This window comes from Aptenodytes forsteri, unplaced genomic scaffold (genome assembly GCF_000699145.1).
Source record: "Aptenodytes forsteri isolate BGI_AS27 unplaced genomic scaffold, ASM69914v1 Scaffold61, whole genome shotgun sequence".
In the NCBI taxonomy this organism is placed as follows: Eukaryota; Metazoa; Chordata; class Aves; order Sphenisciformes; family Spheniscidae; genus Aptenodytes; species Aptenodytes forsteri.
The window spans coordinates 1,468,271-1,478,767 of NW_008794443.1; the positions used below are offsets into that span (position 1 = coordinate 1,468,271).

Sequence of the window (10,497 nt, forward strand, 5' to 3'; positions counted from 1 at the left end):
CGCTGTCTCGGAGCGACTGCAGATTTTCAGAGCCTGAAGGCTCGGGGCTCAGTGGGGGGGGGCAGTTCAGGGGTGCAGCTGCATGTCGGTGGGAGATGCCTCACCTCTCAGGTGTCATTTTTTTTTCTGGGTATTTCAATGGGAAACCTAGCTAAGAGGTTAGCTTTTCCTCGCCAGGGGTGGTCGCTGGGCTCAGCTGAGTCATGTCACACCGAGGACATGTCGGTGGGAGATGCCTCACCTCTCAGGTGTCATTTTTTTTTCTGGGTATTTCAATGGGAAACCTAGCTAAGAGGTTAGCTTTTCCTCGCCAGGGGTGGTCGCTGGGCTCAGCTGAGTCATGTCACACCGAGGACCGATGTTTTGCGCTCTCTGGTTTTATTTCGAAGCAACAGAAGAGAATCTGCAGTGAAGCGAAAAGCAGAGGGAGCTGACAGGCTGCACGGGGAGCTCGAGCCAAGGGGAAATGAGTGTCAGCGGAGAGGCTCGCGCTGGTTTCCATCTCGCCCTTCGCAGGGACAAGGCGCAGGTGTTCACCCTTCCCTTGTTTTTCTGTGCTGAAACATCGCATCTGTGCTGCTCTCCCTCCTCAGATCCAGTGTATAATGACGCAACTTCACGAGAGGGTTGTTGTCTTCATGTCAAAGCCAAAAAGCCCCGAGGAGGAGACCCGCCAGGGTTGGGAAACGCTCCTACGTCCCTTTTCTTACCAGCTTGGAGGTGGTTTTGCAAAAAGCCCTTTTGCTTCAACACCGCCCGGCTCGTCCCCGGCACTTGCCGCGACGCCGGGGCAGCCCCCGGCCGCGCATCCGGCAGAGCCAGGCTGCCCGCTCGCATCTGCAGGCACCTCTCTGGCACCGGGTCCCGGAGCCTGCAGGGTCCGGAGGGAAAGCGCGGCTGAGACCTTCTTTTTGGGAAGATCCCCGGCATGCTGCCCTGAAAAAGGGCACCGCAAAGGAGGGTGATGGTCTGGGAAGAGGTATCCCGAACCGCGACTGCGGGGACTCACTGCAGGTGGGGATTCCTGCCCGGGGCACCAAGAGGGGCTGGATCGGTCCCACGCGGCACCGCCGTGCAGCCAGCTTGGCGTAGCAGCAGGCACGGAGCAGGCAGCACCTGCAGTGAGAAGGAGAGCCTGGCCTCATCCGAAACGTGGCACCGGCTGCTTCTAACCTACCTGAAACAGGCTCCGCGAGCCGGGTGGGAAGAGCCACCAGCGTTTGCATCCTCGTCCTGCTCTAAATCACCCAGAAGCTGCTCTTCCCAGCCCGTTCCCACGCCAAGCCTCTTCTCTGCTTCCCTGTGCAACCCCTGCCCAGCTCCCAGAGCCCTTGTGCATCCTGGCTTCGGGACTGTCCCCGTCCGGTGGTGCCACCCCGTTGACTTCAGCCGGTTGTCACTGGCATGACCCGACTGACTACAGGGCTGGAATTAGGGGTGAACGTCGCCTCGCTTTCCCCCCTTCCCTAAAACCTGTTCCCTTTCTGCTGCTGCCCATCGCCTGGTCTGCGTTTTGCAAAGCTTCAGAGGATGCTGCTGGCGTTGCTCACAAGCCCCGGGGTTACCCCGGGGCCAGTGTTAGCCGTCCCGGGGCCAGCGTTAGCCATCCCGGGCAGCGCTGCCTGTACCGGTCCATGGAAGCCTTCGACGTGCCACTGCTGCCCCATCCCGAGTAGCAACCGTGGGCGGTCAGATTTCCTACGGTGCTTCCATCGAGTCCCGGTGCGAACCTGCGCGGGAGCTTCCCACGAGCCGTGAACACACCTAGAGTGACGGGAAAACGTGATTTTTGCAAGTTACATGCAGAAACGAGGCCCGGGGAGCCAGGGGGGAAAGGAGGGCTTTGCTGGGAGTCCCCCCATGGAGTGCATGGGGGTTTGGGGATGCTCCCTGCATCAGCGCGGGGCTGCAGCCTGGCTCCTGTCCCTGGGTCGGGGAATGGCTGCGCTTACTGCAGGCAAGCAGCACCGCCAGCGTCAGCAGGACCTTCATCTTCCTCTCACCCGGGCCTGGGAGGAGAAACGGAGGACAGACTCAGCCAGGCAGCGTGGCCGGTCAACAGGCGCTGCCTTGCAAACCTTGTCCCTCTGAAATTCAGGTCCAATCCCCCCCAAAATTTGGAGGGAGGAAGGCAGCCGTGCTCCCTTGCATCTGCGTTGCTGCCTCTTGGCCAAAAGCAAACGCTTTCTGAAGCTGTCCCACCTCCTGAGCATCTCCCACCTCCCGTCCCACCACTTTTGGCATCCAGGGCATCACTTCGCAGCAGCAGTGCAGCTACCCCCCCGGGGCTGCAACTTCCCGGCTGAGTTTTTATCTGAAAGCAATGACACTTTATCTACAGGCATGGAAAACAGCAGAAAGCAGCACGCCTGCTGCCTCCTCCCAACATCACACACACACACACCCCCCCCCAGTAGTTTTGTTTCCGCAGCAGCAGGGGCGAGGGTGGGAGTCGCTCACCGGGGGATCGCTCCAGCTCCGATTCCTCGCTGGCAGCCTGTCCTCCCAGGGAGAGCGCTGCCCTCCGTGTCCGGCCCGCGGGCTCTGAACTGGAAGCGTTGAAATGACTTGCCTGTCCCAAAAACGCTTTATGCTACGCCCCTTCCCTCGCCGGCCAAACCCCCCTCTCCCCGTGGGCTGCAGCCCGGAGTGACGCAGGGGCCGGGGCAGAGTTTTTGCAAAGTTTGGGGTGTGTTTGGGGAGGATGATGTCGAGTATTTACGGGGCTTTCTCTCTCTGCCCAGCAGCAGCTCACAGAGGACCGGGGTGGTTTAAGCACGTTGTTTATTTTCACGTTGATTAAATTTACAGCAGCGCTAACGTGGCCCACGCAGGCGGGGATGTAGGTTGATCCAGATGCAGAACCAGCGCGTGTGCTCCGGCCCCACATCCCGGCTCTCGTCACCGGCACCAGCACTTGGGGTAGAAGCGGTAGCGTTTGCTGTAGCTCCCGACGTTTTGCTTCAGGCAAAGCGCCAGGCTGCGGTCGCACTCGCAGGAGAGCTGGGCACACCAGGACCTCTGTCCTGCAGGCGGAGAGGAGCCCAGGGTCAGCCCCGGCTTGCGGGGGGGGACGGGACACACACACGACACCCCCTTTGCCAGGGTCCTACTTACTGCAGGAGGGGCTGCTGCTGTGCCAGTCGTAGTGGTAGACCTGCATCTTGGCATTGCAGCGGTAGCTCAGGAGGTTGTCGTAGCAGGTATCGTGCAGCTGGCAGCATCTGTACGGGTGCTCGAGGCTTTGGGGATTGGTTTTCCCCTCTATCCCCCCCCAGATTTGAAACCATGCAAGGATGTGTTCGGGCAGGGAGATTTTTAAGTGGGCGCTTACCTGTCTGTGGCGTCCTTGGGCTGCCCTTTGCCCCCCAAGCCGCAGTAGCAGCCGTAGAAGGAGTAATGCAGCAAGGCGTTTTTCCCCGTCACCTTCGTGATCATCTTGGGCAGCTCCCAGAGGCTCCCGCAAGCTGGGGACAAGCCTGCGGGGCAAAACCGGTGGGGCTCACACCGACACCCGGCTCCCCAGCAGCATCCCCGCACCCCTCCGGCCCCCAGGTTGGTACCAGGCTGGTGCTGTCTTAAAAATAAGTAGATGCAACAGAGAGGAAATGTATCCCCGGCTCAGTGCAGGAGAGTTGTTGCGTGTTTCAGAGAGGTGGTCGTGAGGAAAGATGAAGAAATCGGCAGTCTGGTCCTAATTTCCACGGATGCAGCTGCACGGAGGGCCGTGGGACTGGTGCGAGCGAGGACACTTACCCCAGGCAAAGAGCGCAGCGAAGGCGAGGAGAGAGTTCATCTTTTTGGCAGCCCTGGGAAAGGAAACCAAACCTGTGTAATTTCCCCATTATATCAACCGCTTTCTTCTTTACTTCCCCGCCTTGTCTGGGGGCTAGAGATGCTCCCCACCTCCGGGGATGGGAAGCGACGGGAATCGGATGGCGGAGGGGTGGGAAAAAGCAAAATGAAGGGAAAGGAAGAAAAGTTGGAGGAACGATCAGCCCCTGAGGGCTGCACCCCACCGCTCCGCCCCTGGGCTGGCATCGCAGGTAGCCTCTCCTTTGCTCCTGCTTTCCCGGCATGGACCTCGCTCCCCGCTTGCGCCGTGGCTTTTGGTTAAAGCAGGGAAGGGAGGAAAAGCGTTCCTCCGTCCCCGCTTACCTCGGGAAAGCCGCCGCTTGCTTGCAGGGCCCTGCAGCCGGCAGGGCTTTCCTTATATAGGGTTTGCTCCCCGCTGTCGGATGCTCGTTTCGCCCAAATCTTGCTGACTGGGCTTTTCTGCAAAGGAGAAGGTGCCGTCCTTCCCCTTTCCAGGAATGCAAGAAATCCCCCCCCAACGCCCTGGCTCCGTATCCCACACACGGGGGCTGGCGTCGGGCGGGATGAGCCGGCAAAGCAGCGTCATTTCCAGCCCGAGGAGGAAGCCAACGCTCTCTGCCCCGGGGCCGGAGATGCCCGAGGGCCTTTTTCTTCTGCCCTTCCCAGCACCACGGTGCTGTACCGGGGAGGAAATAATAGCCCCGATTCAGCTTTGGGATCCCGGCAGCCACGAGCGAAGCGGGTTTGGGGTTTTCGAGGGGTCGTGCGGTTTGGGAACTGTCCCTCTGCCACGCCGCAGGGGCGATTCAGAGCAAGTCACCGGTTCTTTGGGAGAAGTACATGGACAATAAAAGCATCTCTAAATGTGCAGCTGGCAGAAACACAGGGTTAGGCAGATACTGGATGATTGAAGGCTCGCCCACCGTGAGAGGAGAATGAAGCCAAACGGATGGTTTGGGATGAGTGAATGCAACTCCCCTTTATTTCTCTCTGTAGGATTTTTCCAACTCCTCACTGCGACCCCTCTGCAGAGCTCATCCCTCATGGAGAAACCATTTAGTCACCAACTTAACCGCCCTCCTAAATTAGCATCCGCCTTGGGATGGACGAGGCTTTGAAATCTTCCCTCCTCTGCAGATAACTATTCCTTAGCCTTAATTTTGGCCACCATTTTTACGTGAGTGTCACAGGAGGGTCTCAAATTGCCTCCCACACATTCCCACTTCCATTATTCCTGTAAAAACACCTTTTGGCCGTATCTCGCCTGCCCCTCAAGGCACCGTTTTGTTTTAGCTCCGGGAGTGAGTTCAGCTGGCGGGAAGGGGCGTTGGGAGAAGCCAAAAAACCCGACTGCCATCGGGGCTTGCCTCTGGGGAATTATTTTGTTAACAAACCCCAGGGACTTTTACTTGGTGGCATTTATTTGTCCCCGTTTCTCGATGCAACGTGCTCCTCCGTAGCTGGGGATCCGGCAGCAGCAATATTGCTCGGCAGCGGGATAGACCTGGCGATAGACCTGCGAGTTACAGCCGCTGTCGGACCGTCGGCTTTTTCAGGCTGCTGTCGGGACCACGGAAATATTGGGGTGTCAGACAGGTGGCGTGGCTAAGGTGTGAGATGCAGAAGTGCTCCCCAAACTCGGCAGCCCAGATGCCGCCGTTGCAGTGCCTCAGTCTCAGTGGCTCTTACGGAAAAACACCACGGAGAATCATTTCGAACACCTTTTATTTAATTATCTTTGCTGGGAAGTAAAATCAAGAGAAAAAAGAGAGGAGGAAGGGACTAAAAAATGGAAGCTGACGTGTCTTTCTGGGAAGTGGGGGATCTCCATCTGTAATGTGTGCGTGCCCTTCCTCACCCCGAGCATCACCTTGTGGGGAGCCTTGATGGCTCCCGCTCTGTTCAGCCCCCCACATCAGGCTTTTCTTTCCGTAGCGATGGGGAAAACCAGTCAAAATCTGCAACCTTGGGCGCAGATTTCTCCTCCTCAGCACTGGAGCTTACTTCCTCGGCATTTCAGCTTGAAATAGAAGCGGTAGGATTTATTGTAGGAATGCAAAGCGCTCGCGAAGCACGAAGCCACCGCCTTGTCGCATAGGCAGGTCTCTCTCTTACACCAGCTCTGCTCGTTACCTGCGGGGAAAAAAACACGGTGCTCTGCGGTGGCTTTTCCAGCTGGCATCGGCGATGGGGTCCCCTTGGAGCACCCCCAATGCCTGGAGCTGCCCAGGGGAAGCGCATGAAGCAGCGTGCCTCGGTGCTCGTCCTCTCCAGCCTGCCCGCATCCCTTCCAACGCCCATTTATTTATCGTACGCTGCGTCCTCCCGTATGCACCCGACCGGGCGTCGGGCTGGTTTCATCCCCGGGGGGGGGGACGCCCTCCTGTGTACCCTGCTCCGGGGCTGGGGTGTCGCGGGGAGCGGTGCCGGTTCCCCACCTCCGTCGGACACCACCCCCCCGCCCCGGCTCGGCAGTACTCACTGCAGATGATGTCTCCGTTGGCGACGTCAAAGTGGTAGGGGGTTATCAGGGGTCTGCACTTGCCCTCTCGCAGCTTCCTGTAGCAGCAGTCGTGGGCGTAGCAGCACCTGCGGGGGACACCGTGTCAAACCGCTGCCCCCGAACCCTCCCTCACCACACTTGGAAGGTAAAGGAAGGTCCAGCCTCAAATTTAAGGTGACCGGGAGGAGGGGATGACAAGGCAGCAGCAAAACATGGCGGGGGAATGGTGCAAAACCCCCGCTCAGAGCACACCAGCGCCGGCAGGCTGCCAGCGAGGAGCTTTTTAGGGACCCCCGCGCACCCTGCACCGGGGCGGCGAGCGGCGATGGTTTTCCGGGTACTCACCGGTCGGTGGAGTCCACCGGGGTCCCTCTGCCCCCGATGCCGCAGAAACACCCGTACCAGCTGTAGGAGAGCAAGGCGCTTTTCCCCGTGGCCGACTTGATCATCCGCTCCAGCTCCAAAACGCTGCTGCGAGCCGGCAGCAGCCCTGCGGAGGGGCAGAGGGACGGGCTCGCGCCGGTGCAGAGCGAGGAGGCAGGCAGCGTTCCCCCCGCCTCGCACCAGGCAGAGGAATTAAATAAGTCTGGCGTTGCTGGAAATACATGCTTTCAGGCACGTGAACCATGAGAAGCTCCAAAAAAACCACCTCAGGATTATGTCTGGTTTCTGCAGCTACCCGATTCCGTCTGGCAGAAGATATTATCGCTCTCTGTACAGGCTGTGCCGCGCTTGCATCCTGCAACCGGCAATGCCACATTGCCAGGATCAGCCCTGGGCTTGGCACAGGCAGGAAAGCAGGTGACAACAGGCTCCAGGGCCTCTTAAAATAAATATGGATCTCAGCGTCTCAAAGCCTCACCGTCACGAAGACCTCCAGGACTACAGCAGTGCTACACGAAGCATTAGAGAGAAACTGCAAAGTTTAAACAAAAACCTGAAGCGTGCGCAAAGACACTGGGTTTGTACGTCTTTTTTGCCAGGCAGACGAGATCCCGGCCTGGCCCGGTGAAACCGGGGCACTTACCGCAAGCCAAGAGCACGGCAAAGAGGAGATTCTTCATCCTCGGGCTGGCCCTGGAGGAGGAAACAGCAACGGCGGGCGATGAGCAGCACCCCGGGGGCAGGACAGCTGCTGCCCCCGTGCCCGCGCCGAGGGCACGGAGCCGGTCGGGTGCACCCTGGCAGCACCGCACGGTGACATTAGTGTCACTGTGGCTGTACAGCGTTGTGAAGGGATCCCCGTGCCCGAGCGCACACAGCTGACGCCCAGTGGGGCCTTTTGACTCCGGTTTTGGGATGCGGCGCTTGGCAGGGATGTGTACAGGGACACAGCGGTTGTCCTGCCCGGGACTGATGGAGAAGCTCACCGTCTGCAGCCCCCCACCGCCGCCCCCCAAGCTGCCTGATGAAATAAGAGGGCAATAAAATCCCCTCTCTCCTTACCCTGCCCGGACTTCGCAGCTCCGAGACTGCCGGCTTAGCGGGTTCGCTTTATATAGATGGCGAGGTCCACCCCCTCCTCTATCTGCGCTGACGGCGCTATTCATCGCAGAGCAGGTCTCGCCGAGTGGCCCCTCGGTAAAGGAGAAGGTTCCCATCCTTCCCCTTTACGAGAAACACGAGTTTCCCTGCAGCGGCGTGCCGCCAGCGCGGCCGGTGGCGACGCTCCCTCCGTCATCTTGCTTCTGCTTGTCGGCTGGGCACGAAGCGCTCTCCCTCTCGGGCTGATGCGGCTTCTGGAGGAGGCCAGTCGAGGTCTCGGCGGCGGTAAAAGTCGTGGATTCGGTGGCTGGAGAGACAGGACAAAAGCGATTTATGCCCAGGAGGCGCAGAGCTGGCACCGCAGAGGTCGCTGCACCCTTGTTCCAGCTGCAGGCGGCACTTTGGCCTTGGTGTCGTCTCAAGCGGGCGCTTGGTTTTGCCAACTCACGCCCTGCGGCCTCAGAGATGGTTTTTCTCTTGGGGTCTTTCCCCTGCGATTGCCCCCTCAACTCCATGTCTGCATCCGAATCCGGCCACGCCGAATGGCAAGGGGAGGCGAAGGGAGGACGGCGAATGCCGCGGTCTCATTTCGTGGGTCTGTAGTTTTCCTGTCCTGCCCTCAGGGCACGGGAGACTCCGGGGAGCGCGTGGGCGAGGGGTCTGCGAAATTACATCAGCAGCAGCGAAGGCTGGAAACGCCATGGTAAGCCCGACCTGGAATGCTTTTTGAGTACAGTTTATTTAATCACCGTAACCGAGATGCGATACGAAGATGCAAGGGAGGCAGAAAACCGGAGGAGATAAGAAACAAAAGCTGCTATCTTCCCTGCGAAACCGTGGGGCCGAGAGCAAACACACACACAAACGCAACGGTATCAGGCGTGTATGCAGGGCTCCACCCTCAGTAATTAACCACACTTCTAGGGAAGGGAATTTGGGGGGGGGATTGTAAGAAAACGGCTCAGGGGTCTGTATTCAAGAAGAAAACCCCTTGCTGAATTTCTTGAGAGCCGCCAAAGAGGCTCTCTGGAAGGGACGTCACCTCCCGGCTGTCCTCCAAGGCCGGCAGAGATGTCTGTCCCGGGGCTTTTCTTCCCTCTAACCTTTTATTTCCTGCTGCCAAGTGGAATAAAAAAGCCATCCAAGCCCAATAAGGAAAGGATGGGGAGCAGCAGCTCGCCCGCCTCCCCACTCAGGCGTGCCGAGTGGCTTAACCGCTTGCCACCTGCGCGAGAAACCGTCTCGAACTGCCACGGCGCAAACCCACGGGCATCACGCCGACACCCAAACCCCCTGCTTTCCCCGGCTGGCTTTTAAAACCATGGCATCCCTGATGATTTAAGCAGCCCCTTCCCACCTCATCCACAAAAAACTTCCATTACAGATTTTCCCCGTTGTGGTGGTCGTTATCTGCACCGCTCGTGCTCGCCTGCTTTGGCGTCGCAGGTCCTTGCCCTTCGGGGCGGGTTTGCTGCTGCGTTGGCCCTGATGGGGAGGGACGGCCCTCATCTCCTGGGTTTTTGCCGTAGGGTTTGGCTAAACCTGCGTGAAAGGCACCGTCCGGGGGCCTAAACGGAGACCAGAGGGCTGGGATCCCGCGGATTGGGGATCCACAGGTAGCTTTAACCAAACGCCCTCATTTTAAGCCCTCCCTCTCTGCGGAGGATCTCGGGAGAGCGAGCACGCGAAGCTAAACCCTCTCTCCAATTGAGCCACAAACCCGAGGGCTTAAAAACCACGCGTGGAAGTTATTATCCCATTGGAAACACGAAACTTTTCAGCCTTCCTATGGAGCAAACGAAGAGGGGTATCAACCCGCGCATCTGTTTGTTCAGGGCCTCGTTGAGACGTAAATACGCCCGGTGCTTTCATCTGCAAAGCGCGCGTCTTCGGTGCGGTATCGCCGAACATCCTGTGGACGGGAGATATGCAACTATTTTCCGACCTTTTTAGTGCACAGGTACACCTTGATCTTCCCCCACCCGCAGGGCGGAGATCCCCGATTTGACGGTAGATAAGTTATCTGAAGTTATTTATTGCTTATTTCTCGCTGCCGTCGGCGGGCGCCTGTTGGTGGGAGAAGCATCTGGTTAACTAGAAGTGGGTTTAAAAAGGGATTAAGCGGGGAGAGATGGAAATGTCACCATTACGTGGCGCGTTCCCACAACGAAAACTGACTCGGGGATCGTTTATAGCCCGGACGATCAGGACTCGCCCTCCCTGTCAGCGCACACCGGGATGTGGCAGCCCGTGGCCCTCCCAGCACAAAGCAAGCTTAGAAGTCCCCCAGAGTTGTTTTAGGTCCCCGGATGATCTTGTGCCTAAAGTGTGATTTTTTTTTTTTTTAAAGGTGTTCTCACTGGAACTAGTGAGTTTGGTGTCTATTTGCCCGGTTTTATTCAGCGATCGCTCAGGTGAAGCTGTTCAATCACACCGTCATGAAACTCATGTCATGGGGGGGGGGTTAAAACCTAATCCCGGCGTCCTCCTTCTGCTGCCTTTGCTCAGGAGAGGGTGTAACACCCTATTTTTAAACTTTCAGGGTTTAAAAAAAAAAAAAAAAGGCTTTAGTTTTGGTACTTACCCGAGAAAGAGTCCAAAATCCAGGTTTCTGGCATGGTACAGCTTCCCTACATAACAATAAATAAATAAAATTTTCTAAAGAAAGAGGCATAAATTTCAGCTTAGAAAAA

At 58.0% G+C, this 10,497-nt stretch overlaps 3 protein-coding genes across 3 annotated transcripts; all 3 read right to left on the reverse strand.

Annotated features, from left to right (window-relative positions):
* Window positions 1–368: 368 nt before the first annotated feature.
* On the reverse strand, window positions 369–2,541 carry LOC103907421 (basic phospholipase A2 Sms-N6-like). Its single transcript, XM_009289589.2, has 5 exons — window positions 2,461–2,541; window positions 1,953–2,009; window positions 1,629–1,764; window positions 1,010–1,116; window positions 369–871 (listed from the first exon to the last, which is right to left on the reverse strand). Exons 2-5 carry the CDS (start codon window positions 1,990–1,992, stop codon window positions 747–749), a joined length of 408 nt encoding a protein of 135 aa, XP_009287864.1. The 5' UTR covers window positions 1,993–2,009; window positions 2,461–2,541; the 3' UTR covers window positions 369–746.
* Window positions 2,542–2,901: 360 nt separating this feature from the next.
* Window positions 2,902–3,796, reverse strand: LOC103907419 (basic phospholipase A2 homolog). The gene is made up of 4 exons (XM_009289588.1): window positions 3,757–3,796; window positions 3,335–3,479; window positions 3,118–3,224; window positions 2,902–3,026 (listed from the first exon to the last, which is right to left on the reverse strand). The coding sequence occupies exons 1-4, from the start codon at window positions 3,794–3,796 to the stop codon at window positions 2,902–2,904; spliced, it is 417 nt and encodes a 138-aa protein (XP_009287863.1).
* Window positions 3,797–5,803: 2,007 nt separating this feature from the next.
* On the reverse strand, window positions 5,804–7,383 carry LOC103907422 (phospholipase A2, membrane associated). Its single transcript, XM_009289590.1, has 4 exons — window positions 7,347–7,383; window positions 6,665–6,809; window positions 6,299–6,405; window positions 5,804–5,949 (listed from the first exon to the last, which is right to left on the reverse strand). The coding sequence occupies exons 1-4, from the start codon at window positions 7,381–7,383 to the stop codon at window positions 5,804–5,806; spliced, it is 435 nt and encodes a 144-aa protein (XP_009287865.1).
* Window positions 7,384–10,497: the final 3,114 nt, after the last annotated feature.

Bases quoted from the DNA above. Each gene is read 5' to 3' on its own strand.
- LOC103907421 (XM_009289589.2), bottom strand. From the start codon at position 1,992: ATGAAGGTCCTGCTGACGCTGGCGGTGCTGCTTGCCTGCA. The intron at 1,765-1,952 runs GTAAGCGCAGCC...CCGTCACTCTAG, and splicing joins GGCGGTGCTGCTTGCCTGCA to GTGTGTTCACGGCTCGTGGG. The intron at 872-1,009 runs GTGAGTCCCCGC...CGGACCCTGCAG, and splicing joins GGCAGGAATCCCCACCTGCA to GCTCCGGGACCCGGTGCCAG.
- LOC103907419 (XM_009289588.1), bottom strand. From the start codon at position 3,796: ATGAACTCTCTCCTCGCCTTCGCTGCGCTCTTTGCCTGGG. The intron at 3,225-3,334 runs GTAAGCGCCCAC...GCACCCGTACAG, and splicing joins CCCAAGGACGCCACAGACAG to ATGCTGCCAGCTGCACGATA. The intron at 3,027-3,117 runs GTAAGTAGGACC...CTCCGCCTGCAG, and splicing joins CAGCAGCAGCCCCTCCTGCA to GACAGAGGTCCTGGTGTGCC.
- LOC103907422 (XM_009289590.1), bottom strand. From the start codon at position 7,383: ATGAAGAATCTCCTCTTTGCCGTGCTCTTGGCTTGCG. The intron at 6,810-7,346 runs GTAAGTGCCCCG...GCCCCTCCGCAG, and splicing joins TGCCGTGCTCTTGGCTTGCG to GGCTGCTGCCGGCTCGCAGC. The intron at 6,406-6,664 runs GTGAGTACCCGG...TGTCCCCCGCAG, and splicing joins CCGGTGGACTCCACCGACCG to GTGCTGCTACGCCCACGACT.